Source organism: Rhipicephalus sanguineus, chromosome 5 (genome assembly GCF_013339695.2).
Source record: "Rhipicephalus sanguineus isolate Rsan-2018 chromosome 5, BIME_Rsan_1.4, whole genome shotgun sequence".
Taxonomy (NCBI): Eukaryota; Metazoa; Arthropoda; class Arachnida; order Ixodida; family Ixodidae; genus Rhipicephalus; species Rhipicephalus sanguineus.
In genome coordinates, this window is record NC_051180.1 from 96,062,075 (window position 1) to 96,080,648 (window position 18,574).

Genomic DNA, 18,574 nt, shown 5'->3' on the forward strand with positions numbered 1-18,574 from the left:
CAAGGACTGTCCAATTCGTACTCATAATTTCGAATATTGGCACTGTCCTTCCTGGTTTCTTTCTTTTTTTTCCTTGTTCAAGTACGACCCCAATTTTCCCATGGGCGTAGCAGTCAGATGGGCCGAAGGCGGTGTTACAGCATGGATTATTATTATTTGATCTGGACACATAAGCGCACAAGGACACAGAGGAAATAGGGAGGGAGCAGGCTGACAACTGCCACCTCGATCGACACAACACTGAAGAAGTCGTCATTTTGACAACACACCTTCTCTTTCTCCAGCTTCTTACATTCCGCCATGCACTTCGATAATTAGACGTATCTGAACTGTCATGTGATGTTCGGCTGTGCTTATTTTCACATCGTGTGTTCTAATGTATTGCATTTTGTGCCCTTATTATTTTTCCTACTACATATTTTGTCTGCTAAGCGAGAAGGAGATGCCGGTGCCACCATAATGACACCAACCTCTCCTATTTCATCATTTCAATGAAAAAAAAAAGACGGAGCTAGCTAATTTACTGTGCAAGCACGTCATGCGCTGGTATCTATATGCTTTTCACGTAATGGTAAACTGTTCAGGTAGTCGTAGTGGCTAAGCAAGGGGTGCTGGTATTCAGCGAGACAAACATGTGAGCTTTGAGGGAATACACATATGCGTATATGAGTGCCCGCGTTCTACAGATTCATTTGACCGCTATCGAATGAAAGTTGCTTTGATGGGAGCACACTTCCTCGCTTGCCGCAGTGGGCTCTCCCCGTCCGTGTAAGCCCGTTCAGCAGGGTAGCCCGTTCCGAGCGGGAGGCTACCTGCTCTATGACACCGACGCCCCGCTGACGAGCGCTGAGGTGAACGCGAGCCCAGTGTCCAGTTCCGTCGGTGGAGCGAGGGCGCAGCAGCACATCGTGACTCTCGATTCGCACGTGGGACTTGCCGAATCTCTGAGGGCACCTGACGCACGCTCGCTGATGATCGCAAGGTCACCACCTGACTACACTTCCGTGGGGTCGGTCAAGGGATGCGCCGTCGAGCACGACTTCAAACCCTTCGCAGCGACCCCACTACACGGATCTCCGTACGACCTGTGAGTATACTGCTCTCGACACTTATTCGCATCTTATCTTTATAAAGAAAAACACGCAATCTTTGCCCGTTTGACTGCGCTTCCCTATAGCGTCAAAATTGGGAGGTCAATCAAGAAAATTGAGAACTGATCTTGGGGGGCCTCCGGCTCTCTAGCTCTGAGTTCCTCTGGACTGAAATAGTTTTTGTCATGTCATGCTTGACGGTCACGCTTCGACTAGCGTTAAGAAAACGATAGACACAAAGATAAGCGACGAAAAATGTTTCGACAAAAATTACTTGGACCATGGCCTGAAAAGCATCTTCAAAAATAGGCGAGCATCTTCTTAAAAGACTTTTTAGAGGACAATGGATTAGGTAGGCGCTTGTGATGAGTAGCCATGTGCAGATATATATGATGTATTAGTCCGTATACTATGGGTAGAACTCGGACAGAAATGTGTGCGTGAGAATCGTTCTATTCCAAAGTGAACTCTTGCAAGCGAACTGCCCATGGTCATGTTATTTGTTTGTTCGTTTCAGTTTGTTCTATTTTTTTCTGTACTTGTGCTTTATTGCGGGGGGGGGGGGGGTAGAGAGGGGAACCATTCTTTTTTGTGTGCGCTTCTGAACGTGGAGCAGTGGAGTAGCCGAGGCGATATAAACCTCAACCGCTCTACAACTAACGCTTTCGAATAGAACAAAACTTACGCATACGCAGAGCTAAATATATATAATGTAAGACGGACAAAAATGTTAATCAGAAATTCGCTTGATTGTATACTCTGTGCAGGAGGAATGGGAAACACGAATACGAAGAATACGACGAACAGTTGTAGGAAAATGGTGAACATGCGCTTGTGCACAGTTCAGTAAAAGGCGTACACACAAACCAGTCGTTTTCAAAAAGCACAGAAGTGCTTTCGCGGTTTTTTTTCCCCTAATCGGAGGACGCAGTGTTGCTTGGATGAATAGTGGGCGATCGTCTAATCGCCTGAGAGCTTTGGACATTGTCCTTGTATGTGAAATCGAGGACACTGGAACAACAGGAGCTCAGTCTTCTCATTACAGCTGCAGGCATCACGTGCAAGACTGTCAGACAAGCCAATTAGTGAAGAATAAGCTCCCGTGAAACAATATAAATGACAGAAGACCAACTGCATCAAAGTAATAATATATTTGAAGTTTTAAAACCACGCAATGATTCCGGAGGCGTAGCGTGAATGTTTTAGCGGTAGCTGCGGCGCGGCTAAGCAGTTATCGCTTCCATACTGCAGGAATCACTTGACTGTTTGAAGTCCAAAAAAGGCAGAAGTTCGGGGGAAGATGGAAGCATGAAGGGATGAAAAATTCGTCAACAGGGGGTGCTGCTGCAGCCGACGTTTCGACACGCGGACTTGTAGTTGCAGCCCTGAAGAAGACAAGTCCGCATGCCGAAACGTCGGCTCCGGCGACACCCCGCGTTGACAAGTGTACATGTGAAGGTACTTCTTCCTCAGCGATGTATCAGCGTAACTAATATTGTAAGATCCTAGATAAGACGATCCTATTGCAAATGCTTGGGCTGCTTTTGTTTGAAAGTAAACTTCTACAAGACAACGCTGACACCAGTAAATTTCACCACTGACTGATGCCCACCAACCTAAAAGTGTGAACGATTCAATAACTGCAACAACTTAAACAAGCACAGGAAAACATCGCGCGTGCGTGCGTGTGTGCGTGCGTCAGTGAGTGAGTGAGTGAGTGAGTGAGTGAGTGAGTGAGTGAGTGAGTGAGTGAGTGAGTGAGTGAGTGAGTGAGTGAGTGAGTGAGTGAGTGAGTGAGTGAGTGAGTGAGTGAGTGAGTGAGTGAGTGAGTGAGTGAGTGAGTGTGCGTGTGCGTGTGCGTGTGCGCGTGCGCGCGCGCGTGTGTGTGTGTGTGTGTGTGTGTGTGTGTGTGTGTGTGTGTGTGTGTGTGTGTGTGTGTGTGTGTGTGTGTGTGTGTGTGTGTGTCCCCGAATTTTTGGGTGCTACCTTCTTGCACGAGTACTTTGCATGTTGCGAACGCCATCGATCTGCGATCGTGAACGCAGCGGCAAGTATTTAGGGCCGCTGTCTCATTTCTAAGCGCTGTTAGCAGCGATTACGCTATGGTAATTATTACTGTATACAATTTGACCAAGATTGCACTCAGAAAAAGTCCGAACATAAAGCACGTTCACCTTGTCAACCAATGAATTCAGGAGACACTAGTAGTCCGACGTGACAGTAGTCAATCTTAGAATATTCAGCGCGTACTAATGGATGACGAGAAAAACGGGGACAAGCTCAATTGCGGCGATTTGCCGAAACACGAGATACGAGAAAGAAAAGCACTAGACTTCGAGGTCTAGCAGTTGTACAACTATAAAAAAAACTACGGCTTGAAACCTGTATAGCCAGTGTATTCAAAGCGAATTCGAAAGCCTATTCAGAAGATGCACACTTGCATACTGATTTCTGATAAGAAAGGCGGATATGCGGAATCTAATTACACATGCTACTTTGCATTAAGGAAAAGAAGGAAAACATGCCACGGTTGGTGACGACGATAAGAAAGAAAGGAGAAATAGATAGCGAGGTCACCATAAGGGCACAGGACAATAACATCTCTCTGGTGGAAACACTGCCACCAAAGTAGAGCCTCCCTTTCTTTCTACTTCTCCTAATTTTTCATAAATCTTGCTAATTGTAATTAACCTTTTTTGTTCCTGTCCCTGTTCAGCAGTCGAAAGCTTTGTATTTAACTGTACTTTATTGTGAAATGAGTGACGCAAATTCGTAACCGCGAGACACCGTCGCGTCCAGAAGCATGCTGTAGCACCAATTGGTGGAATAGTTACTTATTTTACAGTGCAGCTGTGAAGCTTTGCGTTATGCCGTTAGTCGTCGATAGGTAATTATAATCAACACGAACCGGTACGCGCCATCTTCTACCTCTTCTTCATCCTCTTCTTCACCTCCTGCTTCGCTCCTAGAACTGGTGCTCCCATTTGTCCGGTGCAGGCTGCAATAACTCTGATGGGCGAGAGAACGAGTGCAGGGAAAGAGAAAAAGAGAAAGGAAAGAAGAAAGAGATAGAAAGAAAGAGGAAAAGAAATTCTTGGCGAAAAAAATTTCTTGGCGAGGATGTATTCGAACGCGCGTATCCACGATCCGATGGCGAGCGTCGTAACCACTCGGCTATCCAGGCACGCTACATAACCTAGTATAGCAAGAGGGTGGGAAAGGAAAGTGAGGGTGAGAAGGAGAGATGTGAGGCTGAGGAGAGAAAGGAGGAGGGAAAAGAGTAAAGCATTGCATAAAAACAGAGAAAGAGGGAAACAAAGAGAAAGAAAGGGAAGAGAAACAGAAAGAGAACGAATGGGAAGAAAGAGAGAGGAAGAAAAATAGACAGAAAAAGAGAAAGAATGGGAAAAAGAGAAATAAATATATATAGAGAGAGAGAAGTAAATGAAAATAAACAGAGACAAAGAAGACATAGGAGCTAGCTAATTTGACGTTATTTCCTTCAGGAACCTATAAAGTTTGGCTCACAGAGGAAATCAAAATTCGAATCCCAAGTTCATAGCTCTGCCATTATGAGCTTTCAAGTCAGTTTTTGCGCGCCGATGTTAATTTCGTGTTAATTTTTTGCCAGCAGAGACCTGGCTCATAGGTTGAAGCACCACTCAAGCTCACGAAGCGACTACGAGTTGATGAATCTTCAAGCTCCGGACAAGATCGAGCTCTGCTACAGGTTCTCCAGCTGTGGCAGCCACGTACGACGAAGCGTCGACGAGAAGACGAGAGACGGTAAGCAATGCACCCACGTCTATCGATTTTCAGTATTTCCTTTTTGTCGGTCGGTACGTATGTGTGTGTGTTTGTGTTTAGATACGACAGTAATACAATTGTCTATGTTACACCTGAATAATGTTGTGTTTGGAAAAATGGTTGACAATTTCGAGTACTGCATGTAGACTACTATGTGAGAGCAGTGAGCCGTCCCGAATATCTGTAAGCAGTTTTATTGGTTGTCGCGGCATAAGCACCACGAATAGTTCACAGGAAACTCTCGTGTCTTCTCCTAAGATATTCACTCCAAACTGAAAGCGTAATAATCTGCTGGGAGATTCGTCAACAGTAATATAGGGGCGCAGATGCAGCATGTTTCCGGCCCCGATATCAGGCTGACTTTGCCTGCGGTGAACACCTAAGCCAACCCATCAATTGATCGCCAGCTTTATTAAAGCGCAACTGACGCGAAAATTCTCCTACAGGATCGAGACGCGATATCGTAACAAATTTGCTCTGAATCCATTTCATTAGTCCTGTTTTCATTTCATTAGTTCTGTTTTATGAATCCGAATGACAGCTAAATTAAAAGAAAAAAGCTTTTCTACTTGGCTACAAGCCTGGGGATAAAATTAAATAGCGTGGCGACTTTCGGCTACTTTTAGCTTGAGTTGTGGCTCCTTCTTGACTCTACCCAATGGCAAGCATGACTGGGAGTAAGAAATGTTATATGACTATAATAGGCAAGAACCACTGTCAGGAAGCTCACTGCATAGCTGCCTACTGAAGTTACTAGAGATACCGCTGGCACTACGATTGTACAGTTATCATGGCAATGATGGTGATAACATACACTTGCATTAGTGGCTTCAGACGTCTTTCTTTTTTTTTTTTTACTAAGCTTTATATGCGTATATTTCTTTTAAGAAAATAGAATGCAATATGATTTTGTGCTTATTCGCAATCGTTCCAAATGTTTCTATTTATAACACTATCTTTTTAAAGTTACGGGTATGCAAACTCACAAAGGTATTCGATCCTATGTGGAATAAATGCAGCCCAATTCATCTAAAACTATCATTTCTTTTCTGACTTAACCACCATATACTTACAGTTCCCATTGACACTCTCTTCAAATTTGTATATACGTACTTCCATAGAAAATTCTACGCTGTATACATACAGTGGACGGATTTGCTAAATGACTATTCACATTAGAATAGGTTCGAAGACATAATGATCGTTTCTCGTCTTTGAACCCAGATTCTAATAGCGATAATAATATCTGGGGTTTTACGCTCCAAAACCTCGATATGACTACGAGGTATGCCGTAGTGGGGGACTCCAGATTTATTTCTACCACCTGGAATTCTTAACATGCACTGACACCGCACACTACACGGGCCTCTGGCATTTTGCCGCCATCGAAATGCGAGTATGCAACCGCCGCGGCTGAGATCGAAGCCGCTTCCTTCGGTCATAAGCCTATAACCGCAACCACCGTATACCACCGCGGCGGACAACGCAATGCAGATTCTAAGACCGGCTCCGTAGAGAAGGGAAACCACGCGTTTGGCTCATGCTGTACTGATAATTTTTTTTAGGAATAGCTGTGTTAATGTCAGATTGTGTTACTTAAACTAGGAGTGGTTATTTTTTCTGAATGACGGACTTTTTATAGAAAACCAGAACTGTGGCAGAAATTAGAAATAAATGCTCTCTGCGCCCATTCTTTGAGCAGCTCAACCAGCTGGATTTTCAAAGCATTAGGCTATAAATAACGGCTGCTTTTTTTTCGTTGTTAATTTAATTCGCCTTTACATCGAAGACTGGGAGCATAGCTAAAGCGGTTTGGTAAGGCTTAGCACATCAATACACGCATTGTAGAAGAGTTTCGCATTTGCTCCCACGTCTTGGCGGCGAAGAGTATATGCAAGAAAAAGTGTTTGGCTGGATAGCACGCGTTTGCTACGCTACGAAACGTAAAACAGTGAACTAACAGCTAAATGTGCGTGTTAACACGAAAGCAAAACAACACATAAGCATACCGTCATGGGAGAAGAACGCCAGCAGGTTTAGCGTGAAATCCGCCTCTTTCATTTTCAGGCATGTCCTATGCTCGCATTAAGAGAGCATTGTCTTCAAATGATGTCCATCGCATTCAGGCGAAACCGTACACTGGTAAACTTAATGCAAGCTCAAGGTTTATTCTGCGTTCCGGCGTGTAAAATGCATCCCTCGCTGTGTGGAATGAAAACTATACTAGAGAAAATCAAACAATTTTGATTTGTTACTTAGACCATGAATCTGGTAGCATGCTTATCCTGTTCAAGTTCTACCTTTTAACTTTTTGTGCGTTTTACTTTGCCAATGAGCTGAGAAAGGCTGAGATGAGATAGAGGGGTGAAAAGGTCACTGGGACGCTTCCCGTTATAGACAACAGAGTATTTCAATATTTTATGTGAATATAAGAGCGACTGAGCAAGAACTGAAATGAAAGACCTATAGAAGAAGTAGGAGTTGATAATATGACATTTCCTATCAGCCACCTCGAGATCAGCGATATGTCGCATAGGCGGCCTCTACGTAAAGCTGAAATTAAAGTCCAAAATGGTTGTCAACTGCAAAGGAGACTACTCCGCCTAGTTCTTCTTAACAACCTAAGCAACGAGGCGAAATAAAAAAATGCAACAGGAGGTTATCTTTACATTAAGTAACACTTATAGCTCCATCTTATTTAGTTTCGAGATGGGGCACAGTTTTCTACAAAAGGCTTTGAGCGTATCTCGTCTCTACACAAACAAAGACCAATAGAACGATAAGAACAAGGACACTGCTACTCCTACATATCATTAGTTTTTCTTCGACTTTCCGTGTTACCAAGAAAAAAAAAGCGTTTGCGGCGCACTTAGCCTATGGCATATAGCACTAAGCGTCACGACAGACCACTACGTACTACGTCCCCAAGCACCTTTCCTTTCGCGCACACGCCACACAAAACGTTCGCGCGACTTCACCGCACTTGCCACAGCTCTCGCCTACACAGCGAGCTACAAGTTCGCTATACCGCAAAAACTCTGGCCCCCGAGGCCACAAGTACAGCGTGAGCCTTAACAAGGCGGGCTCGATCCGCGGCTCATTATAAAAGAGCACCAGCGTCCCAAAGCTGTCTGCACCCCCCCCCCCTCCAAAAAAAGAAACGTAAACCAAGAAAAAATTACAAATAAGCAAAACTTGCCTCACATACCCAGGTAAGCCAGCTGTATTGTCCCTCCGCCATCTTTTTTTTCTCTCTCTGAACACTATGGGTTCGACTTTCGACACCCTACGTTTCATTCGCCCCATTGTGAGCCCGCTCAGCACGACACCCACGCTGGTGCGACTGCCGACACGCCCTTCGCTTCAGTCAACAGAGACCTGCGCTCGTACTTCGCCATCCCTCCGTCTCCCACTCGTTAACACTGGGCCCACGCATACACCACACCGCGAGCGATGCGCCGTGTGTCGTAACGCGTGTAACCCCGGTTCTGTTCCTCCCGTCCGACCCTTCGATCCCTGTGGAGCTCCCCAAACGCCCTTCCTCCTCGCCGCTACCGAGTGTTTATCTCGTGAAGCGCCAGACTCTCACTTGAAAAGGGCTCCCCGCTTAGAGGCCGCTTTAATGGCGGCAAACCTCTCACTCTCTTTCAACACCTTTCTGATCCGCCTGTATTTTTTGTGTCATATGTGGACGGTTTTCTCCGTTTGCCGCTTTCATACAGGCCCCGTTGTTCTGACCGCCTGGATTTGTCACGTCTTCTTTTCGCATAGAGGCATAGAGTCGCCAATCGGGAGCCGACGGCGATGTCTTTCACATCTGCGACATGCTTTTGTACCCGCAGCAAGAAAGTGTACATGGCGAGGTTTGAAAAACGACAAATTAGGCGAACGTGTCAATGGCACGTAGGTAAATTTGCTTTTCTTTTCTCCTTTCTCTCTCTTTCCCTGTGTCACACGCATAATGACAACAGCTTTTGCTGATCATAGTTCCTAAGCTCGCTCCGACCATCTCCTGTGATGAGCGCTTTTGCTGAATGTGAGACGCATTGCAGACGCGACCGTTCTATCGCTGGCGATACTGCATGGCACTCTCGTTTAATGGGCAGGTGCGTGCGGCCTACTCCATTCAAAAACGGGAGGCCTCGGAAGGCTATTAGTTGGCAGGACAAAATTGTGATTGAAAACTCCGCCTGGTTTTGTTGGCACCAGCTTTACGAATAAGTGAAAAAGGAGCTATTAGTAAATAGACAGTAAACAGTCCTACAAACCAGAGGCGTCAGTCTTTTTTGTTTTTTGTTTTATTTAGGGGTAGAGAGGGGGGGGGGGGGCTCAGAAAGTATTCTCGCCTCCCCCTTCTGTCGGTGCGTCCACTTTACCAGACCAACTGCAGGCTGCATTTTGTGTTGTGCATGCAATATATACTGCTGCAAGGAACCTTGCGAACATGTGTTACCACGTTTGGCTCAGTTTACCACTCTCAATGTACAGAAGGTTGGCATGCAACTCCCCTCTCCCCCTCAGCCATGCACTGGCATTAATTTCGTACCAAATACGGCGCCTTTCGTACACAGTGGCAGATAAGCCGACACCTCATACTTCCCTAAAGAAGACCAAGTGCTGCGCCTGAACTACTATAAATTACACATATAGCCCGCTTGAAACGGTCACGCACTGTTCACCATGAAGAAAATAAGATAACTGAAGCATGCGATGTCTTCTTTCAGCGCGCAAACACAGTAGTAGCTGGAAGCACGCTTTATAATGCCAGCTCTCTACAGCGAACGGACAGGAGCGTAGAAGCGGCCATAAAACCCATAAAACAGGGATCACAGGCCAGGCACTGCAAAGAGTCATCCAGCAGCGTCCAGAAAGCCAGTCAAAATCAATGGAAGTCACGCGAAGGCAGGCTGCACAGAGCTTGTCGTGAGGACAGCGAAAAACCAATCTTACTGAATCCATTCTTTCAGCAACCCCTCCCGCCCTCTTCAGCCTTCAGCACCTACATATATATATATTTTTTTCCGCTTCATTCTCGCGTAAAGACTGACACATTATAAAAATGAAACATTCTGCACGCTCAGCCTGCAGGTTTCACGGCGCAGCGTAAATATCTTCAAGGCTGCGTCGGCGTAAAACAAAGGATTCGCTCGACCCTGCGAACGCAGCCGTGAAGTCATAACGTCGCATTATGGCCTCGCATCGCCTCTCAAAAAAAAAACTGTCCCGCTGAACAAACACTGATAGCTGCGTCATATTCGTTGCACAAACAAGTCGCCGTGCACGGCAATTCATGAAAAATAAACTGGGCAAAAAGTGTACGTAAGTATACAGTTTTAAAAAATCGTACATTGTGTTCTTCATGTCGCGATCACTTTTTTTTTAAGGGTGTGCTCTAATAATTACAAACCGGACATTTTGTCCTGTGCTTTTCTTTTGGCATCCACACGTGTTATGCCTGAAAAGGAGTTCCTGTAGTCCAGCGTAGGCATTTATATTCAGTTGCACTCTTTCAGTACGTTACACCGAGCGCATCCATCTTTATAGACACAGAGCTTCAGCGCGCACTGCCAGATGTTCATGATGGTGGTGAGAAATTATGATAACGCATATGAATCCTTGTGCATTTGAACCACGAAGTGCTCTCTAAGGTATCAAATTAAATATCGAACACTGGCACCTCTACCTCCAATTTCCGCGAAAGATTGAAGTAGATGCAATCCACAAATTCCATGAAGTACTTGCTCGAAGTATGGCGTATTTCGTTCAGATTTCTACGATGGATTGAACTCAGTAGGAACCACAGTATGTTTTCAAGGAGCACAGAGGCATCAAAAGCTGTTACCTTTTATTCACGGTTCCGCAAGAGACTGAGTCTGATGCAAACCAATAAGTGTTCTTTGAAGGACCTCAAGCACACGAATGCCTGGCGCCTTTCATTCACGTTCCTGCGACAGAATGAACTGAATGTGAACCACAAAGTATTATCTGACGCATAAATGTCTTGGACCTTTCATTCGCAATCACACCCGAGATTGACCTACATGCAAACCACAAGGCATTGCCCGAAGGATCTCAGACGCGTGAAAGTCCGATACTTATTGCTCACATATCTGCGAGATATTGAACTGAATGTGAGAAACAAAGTATTAAAGCGCTCCATGTGCATTAAAGTCTAACACCTTTTGTTTCCATTTCTACGACAGACTGAGTTGTATGCGCACCCAAAGCCGAGTTCTTGCAGTTCTCTGAAAAACCCGGACACTACATCTACATATGTAATCTGGTGTATTCTGCTCACTTTTCTGCGATATGTTAATGGATGGACACATATTGACACGTTTTTGTGACCCGGAACGAAACGTTCAAGTAGGGCAACTTTATTAGCTCCTCCGCTTTGGTGTTGAAGCGATGTAGGCTTGCAAATAAACTTTTCTTGCTTCCTACACTTGACCAGGTGACAGGCTATCTTCTGTCTCTCTTATAAGGGGCAGGGTTCGCGAACCGTCATTGCACTCACGAATTTTTTTTTCAGCGCAACGCAGCGAGGTGTGCCTAGAAAAGACAAGGGGGTCATGTCGACAGAGATTTTCGTTCGTAAGGGATCTTTACTAAAGTCTGAGCGGTCCTATTTTTAATACGTCCAGCATCACGATTGACTCGAAGTCGGCTTTGCAAAAAGTTTTGGCGTAAGCCCTGCTTCCTGACAAGCCACGAATGCCGAAGAATGTGCGTGCATACCTCGCATTTCATACAGTGTGATACGTGCAGAATAGTGCTCGATGACCATTTGTCTTCCGTAGGACAACTGTTAAGACAACTACCTCAGAAATCAATGCTTGCGGAGAAGACCCCTTCTCAAAACGTATAGGAGGAGGTTTAGAAGAATAGAGAGCAGATAATATTATGTCGAACTTAACTGACTGTGGCTATTGATATTGGTTCTCCTTTTTCTATGGAGGCATCTTCGACGCTGCTGAAGAAGCGGTCATGGCAGTAACTTTAATCAACCCGAAAATTGAAACTGCTCTAAATCACTCCAAAACTGTCATTAGTAATTACTCGATAAGAATCTCAAAAATGTCCCTGAACCTCTTCATATATTACCCTAAAAACGGAGGGAACTGGGATTTATGCGGGTAATGGCTCACTCTGGAAACCCTGGAAACAAGTCAGCTCACAATATGGAGCGAGGATTTATCGGTCGAGCCGTGAGAAACGACCCGAGCTCAGAACGCACAGAGGAAGGTCTCATTAGCTACCAGGAAATCACTCAGTACCTTAAACTAACTATAGATAAACGTGACCACCACGTCACAAAAGTCTTACCAAGGCTCAAGAGGTTGGATGCCGACAACTCCAAACCAATACACTTCCAGATCTCGTCATAATGCAGCACGTATCAGCCCGTACGAATTCCGACGAGATTATTCAAAATGTAGATAGAGAGCCACAGAGGAACACATTTTTGGGGGGCTGCCCCACAGACCTTCTACCCTAACAACTCCAGAAGCTTGCAGGCTCCTAAATGTGGGGGACCCTGCAGGCCAGCTCTGCTCCGGAAGTATACCAGTCCGGGTCACAGCAAGAGCCCGAGAGGTTGGTTTCAGCCCCGGCTGAGAGCCAACTGGTGTGATTGCAGAATCCACCACTCCCGTTACCGGTAATAAAGTTTTGTGACCGACTGCTTCACTGGAATTTAAATGTGCTGCTGAATATGCGGGAAAACAAGAGCACACCGTAATGGGGATCGTAATGTAACCTCACGGTTACATTACGATCCCCATTCTAGACCACACATTTACATTACGATTATCACAGTTGCGCTGCTCGAAGTTGGGTGCTCGTGAGCGGCCTGCGTTTCTCAAGTTGCATACACGAAAATTAAGGAAAACACGAATAGCTGAAAAGAGGTACGTGAAGGTCGGGATGTGACTGCATTCAGGCACTAAATTAATACACGTTTGCTTTTCTTGATGGCACCGCACACTGACCAGGTTGAAGTATCGACTGCTGCCCAGACTACATTACAACCGTGGACATTAGGCCCGCGCGCACTCGACGGCAGAACTTACCAAACGCAGCTTCTTCGGCAATCAAAGCACTCTGCTGTATAATACGCTTTCGACGAGGCTGTTCTCTAAGACAGAAACAAAAATGGCCGAGGCAGGGGTGGGTGGCAATACAATTTGTCTTCGCAGCGCTTGCCACTCGACGTGGAGCTTTCTGATTGCGACGAATTTCCAGCCCATCCACGTGGCCACCGTCGGCTACACTTCATCGCTGACAGTTTTTTTATCCGAGTCCTCGACACGCACATTTGATGTGTCCAGTGCGCTGAGAGACTAGCAGGAGGCAAGCAACAGGCGATGAAAAGACCTGATCGCAGTATACCTCCCCTCTTTTTTTTCTCGACGCGTAGATGTTAGCGATTTCTTGCTGGACGGACGGCGGGGTCGTTTCATTTTCCCGGCTCACGCCCTCAGCATAAGGCGGCGCCGTATATGAGAGGGACGCGGGGGTTTGGGTTGGAGAAGACCGCTGTTTCTGAGCGATTCTATCCCCCCCCCCCCCCGTCCCCCGGCGGTCCCGTTCTTTTTTTCTCTTGGAATCACTGAGTGGGGTGATGATCTCCTTTACGAGATTTTGTCCGGGCAACAGGTCTCCAGACGAGACCCTCCGGCTTACCTCTCTCTGAAAGCTGATTAGCTCCTCAGGGTTGAGCATGCATTTTACATGAGGGGCTTGCTAGTGCTGCTGGACAGAGGTCAAGATTCAAGGCCCGAGCCCAAAGTGAGCCGATACACAAACTGACGACGTGTACCGCTCAGTCGCAGGCGGGCCACGTGGTGGGTCGTGCGTGATGAGAGAGAGGCAGGCCTGTACTTAGGGAATTCATTAATGGCTTCTTGGCTCTCACTGTACAGCGCGCGGGCTGTTGGGCCGCTGCGTTGCTTCTTTTTGCTCGTTAGGGCGCATTCGTTTCTACCCCTGCTTCAGCGACAACGAATTGAGCACCGCGCTCTCAGTTGCCTCTGAGCCTTGTCTGTGTGACCGATGTCCCGAATGTGAAGCCGTTTCTCTACTGTGCTCCTGTTTCGTTCATTTTTCTTTGATTTCCCGTTTAAACTACTCGTCTAACCCTCCTATATGGAAAGAGGCGCTGTTGTCTCGCAGAAGTTCAAAAGCCAGCATTTAAGCTTGCACGCAGCGAAACTGCATCGCACCAAGCACGCGACCTTGGAAATAGGTACCCCTGACAGACAATAGGCGTTAACGGTTGCATAGGTGAGGATGTCGATGCAGTAGAACTTTTCGGAACAGTGGGTTCTGCATTCAGAGAACAAACTGACGACGTGAACGAGTTTACGCGAATGCAGAACAGAAAGCAACATCAGATCGTCAAGAAAAAGTGTAAATTTCCTTTTGTTTTTCTAGTTAAGCTGCTGTGAAGAGCAAGGCTCAGTGAAAGAAAATAACGAGCTACTGCTGAAATATAGGGGTACGGCATGTGGATTTTATTCAATTTGTTCCTGCTACATAAATAACAAAAGAACTGATCTAGGTAGAGTAAAAAAAGGAAGCAGTAAAGCCAATATATCTTTATAAAAAGTACACAAGCAAAGTAAATAGTTCAGACGTTGTCGACGCCATCGTCACGCGACCGTACAACGTATTCCTCCACAAACAACTACTGTATCAGTGGTCATCTAGGAATGCGAAGCACGCCCTTGGTTCAGCATAGAGGTGTTCAGCGTGGTCCCACGCACCTACAATAAAGGGTGCCATAAGTACTCTTTCCAAATGGGAACATCATGTATTTCACACCGACGCATGTGCGCGAAGTGTTGCAAGTACTGCGGAGTGATTCTAACACCATATAAGCTAACGAATGCGTGCACGAAAGATATCTCTTTTCTATTGTTTTTTTTATTTTATTCTCACTGGAGAGGCAGAAATATATCTTGATCAAGTCGTAGGTTATATCCGCAGCAAGCATGACTTGTTTAGTAATTTTTTTTGTTTTTTGACAGACACGATAGGCGTCGTCATTCTCCTCTACACATCATGTCTATCCAGCATATCCTCATCTAAAAGCGTTCAAGGAGTCAATGTACAAACAACTCACAGCACTTGAAACCGCGTTCGCCGGCAACCGTGATACGTGTCTTCAAAGTTGACATTACTGGACCTTCACCTCGTCGGAATATGCTCCTTGCCCACGGTGGCGGTACGTGGGATCATGTTTTATGCGGAACCGGGGGACGCGGGGCGAAAAATCAATTAGCGCCGAAAAAGAAACGTGGATGGGAATGTTCGCTACGACGGTCGATCGCGAAGTGGTCAATGGCAAAAATTTCGTAGAGAAAAAGATAAAAACAAATAAAATTGGACAGAATCAGAAGACCGAAAGCACGGTGATGCAGTCGCGGTATCTTTAAAATGTGTACGCCGCCGGCGTCGTCAAATCGCTGGGATCAACTCTCGTCACGTCTTCCTTGCATTTAAACTTGGAAGGGACGAAGTCAAGCAGCGGGGTTCCAAGGAACTAGCGGGTCATCGTGTATGTGATGCGCAGGCGCGACGCGGCTGTCCGAAATTCAGCTGCGCCGCTCTCCCCTAGAAATTCTGAGCGTGTCGTTCGAAATTGTTTGCGCACCACAGAGTTCCTAGAAGCGCGTGTGTTTTTATTGTTGTTCGGTAAGGAATGGAGCGCAGCATTTGAAACACTGTTTGTGTCTCAGAGTAGGCCCGAAACAAAAAAAAATCCACAACTACAGCATCGAATTCATCTTCTTTAATGCAGAGGATTGATTTCTCGTAAAGAGAGAATCTATGTCACGAATAATACAAAAAAAAAATAAACTGGCAGAACCGGATGTGTTCACGCTGGGAGCTTTAGTATTTTTCCTATCTTTGTTTTTTTGCTTATATTTGCACATTTTCTTTTCTTTAAGCCTAGGATAGCCAAGCAACCGTGTCCTTGGTTGACACTCGTACCCTTTCCATTTCGTCTCTCTCTTTCTAGAAGTTGCATGCTGCTTCTACTACGCATTGTTGTTTTATTGTCGAGGCTTTTGCCGTAGTCCGCTTCCCACCCATTACAAAGGTCTCAGCCATGACCCTTCCCCCTCCTCTTCTCACTCTTCTTACTCTTCTACTTTCTCCTCTCTCTTTCCTTTATATTATTCCCCCTTTCCCCACCCCACATGTAGGGTAGCCAACCGAGCCAAAGCTTGGTTAACATCCCTGCCTTTCCTTTTCGTTTTCTCTCTCTCCTCTTCATCACTATCAGCCACAGCATCAACCAAGTGGGCAGCTACACATATAGGTGCGCGTTTTGTTGTACAGAAGCATAGTGGGTACTTCGCTGCTTCGCAAAATCACGAATTGCCGGACTTAGTGGGTACTTGGCAACAGTACTCGCAGCATACGCCCTAGGAGTGCTTACAACGGTCGATGTAACAAGCACAGTCGTTCCTTCCCAGTGTTGTACGGAACGGCGTTCCAAGGAACGACGTTCCAGGAACTAGTTCTTTTTTGGAGGAACGGAAGAACGCCACCATTCCATTTAGGATTGGTGGAATTGTAACGGTAACTCGTTACATTTGCGTAGGAACGGCCAAGGGAACGGCGTTCCTTCTGTAAACGATCCTCTGCATTGAACGGGGGCACGCACGCAGCACATCAAGCAGAACAGGTCGGTTGGGCGACCGTGTGGCGCAAGAATCTACAGCTCGCTTCTTTCATTTGAATAAGGCGCTCGTAGGGGGCACAGGGAAGCTGTCTTCTGACACCCGGTTGCGTGGATAGCGGGGAAGAGGACCGTAACGCAGTGAACACGGGTGCCGCAGTGGCGCCTGCCCGGTGCCTTCGATGTTTGCGTTTGAGCAGACATCCCTTCAACATGCGAGTTATGTCCGTGGCACTCGGTCTATAATATTTATTATAGTTCATTTCGATAGCCGCCGCACCGATGAGGTCTGTCATGCCATAAACGATACGCGTGCATCCAGCATTCGCCCTCGCCTCTACGTCTGCCCTCGCCCCTACGACTTCGGTTGACTTTGTTCCTACTTGTATACAACACGGCAGTACCCTCAAGCTCTTCATGGACGGCTCTTCAACATTGCGAACAAAGTGCTGACGAGAAAACAAGTTCGGCTGTCGGATATCATCATCATCATCATCATTATCATAATAATAATCATCAGCCTGACTACGCCCACTACGGGGCAAAGGCCTCTCCCATGTTCCGCCAATCAACCCGGTTTTATGCTTGCTGTGGCCACGTTATACCAGCAAACTTCTTAATCTCATCTGACTACCTAGCTTCCTGTCTCTCTCTTCAGCCTTTTCTTGGAATCTAGTCAGCTGCACCTAATGACCAGCGGTTATCATTCCTACGCGCTAAATGCCATGAACATATTCATTTCTCTTTCTTGATTTTGACTAAGATGTCCTTAACACCCGCTTGTTTCCTGACCCATTCCTATCATTTTCCTTTCCATTGCCCGTTGCATAGTCCTCAATTTCAGTTGAACTCTCTTTGTAAGCCTCCAGGTTTCTGTTCTGTAAGTACTGGTAAGATGCAGCTGTTATATATCTTTCTATTGAAGGATAGTGGTAAACTACCATTCATGATTTGAGAATGCCTGCCGAATGTGCTCCACCTCATTATTATTCTCCTAGTGACTTCAGTCTCATGGTTCGGCTCCGCGGTCGTTACCTGTCCTAAGTAGACGTATTCCTTTACCACTTCCAGGGTCTCGCTACCTATCGTAAAACGCTGTTCCCTCCCGAGGCTTGTGCATTACTTTAGTTTTATGCATATTATTTTCAGATCTACCGCTCTGCTTTCCTTGTCCACCTTAGTAAGGTTACTCATACAGACATCGTGATACGGCTCTTGCTGAGTGCGAACAAGGGACTTTACTAAGTCGCGAATATGTACACTGGACATTATTTTCCACTCACACTGGAATACTGAATCAGCACTCATTAAACGCCTATGTATCGTTCGTTTGGATGCGGTTTCCTGTGCAAGAAACTTAATTATATTGGTGCATGTGTGGAAATTTCTACTTGAATATCTGAAGCGCAGTATTCTGACTGCGCATTTGAAGACTGACGTGGAAAGTGCTACATGTGTTGCACTTGTCATAGACGAGCACGAAAGTTGCAGTCTGTAGTACCACCGGTCGTCTATAAAAAATTCGTCTAGACGCGTTTCTTTAGATTCCTTTCATCTACATATAACCTGCTGCCGGCGATGTAAAATTCGTAAAATATATATGTAGCTCGACGTGAGTATTAAAATTGCTGACTTTATTTCGTCTCAGGATTATGCGGCACTATATCTTTACTCAAATTTCAAATGTAACGCTTATGTAACGACACGTTCCAATTTTTTGAAATGTAACTGGAACGAGTTCCCTTCGCATTAACGGAACTTGTAACGGGAACTCGTTCCAAGATTGGGGAGGAACAAGGAACGAGCTGTCATTCCTGTTTTAGAGGAACGTGTACAACACTGTTCCTTTCCTCGCTGCACGGTTGACGTGTTCACCGTGAAGCCGAGAAGGACAAGCGAATGAGAAGTCGACGCAAACGGGGCCCGATAGCGCTGGCGCGTTCCACATTTTGAGGCAAAATCTAGGCGCCCTCCAAGGTTTCGA

General features: G+C 46.0%; 1 protein-coding gene across 1 annotated transcript in view; it reads left to right on the forward strand.

The window, feature by feature from the left end:
• LOC119394862 (ETS-related transcription factor Elf-2-like) overlaps positions 1–18,574 on the forward strand; it is a 62,117-nt gene that overhangs the window by 4,681 nt on the left and 38,862 nt on the right. Inside the window, exons 3-4 of the mRNA XM_037662163.2 lie at positions 751–1,087; positions 4,726–4,877. Of these exons, the coding sequence (XP_037518091.1) occupies positions 751–1,087; positions 4,726–4,877 (489 nt within the window). The remainder of the gene's footprint in view (positions 1–750; positions 1,088–4,725; positions 4,878–18,574) is intronic.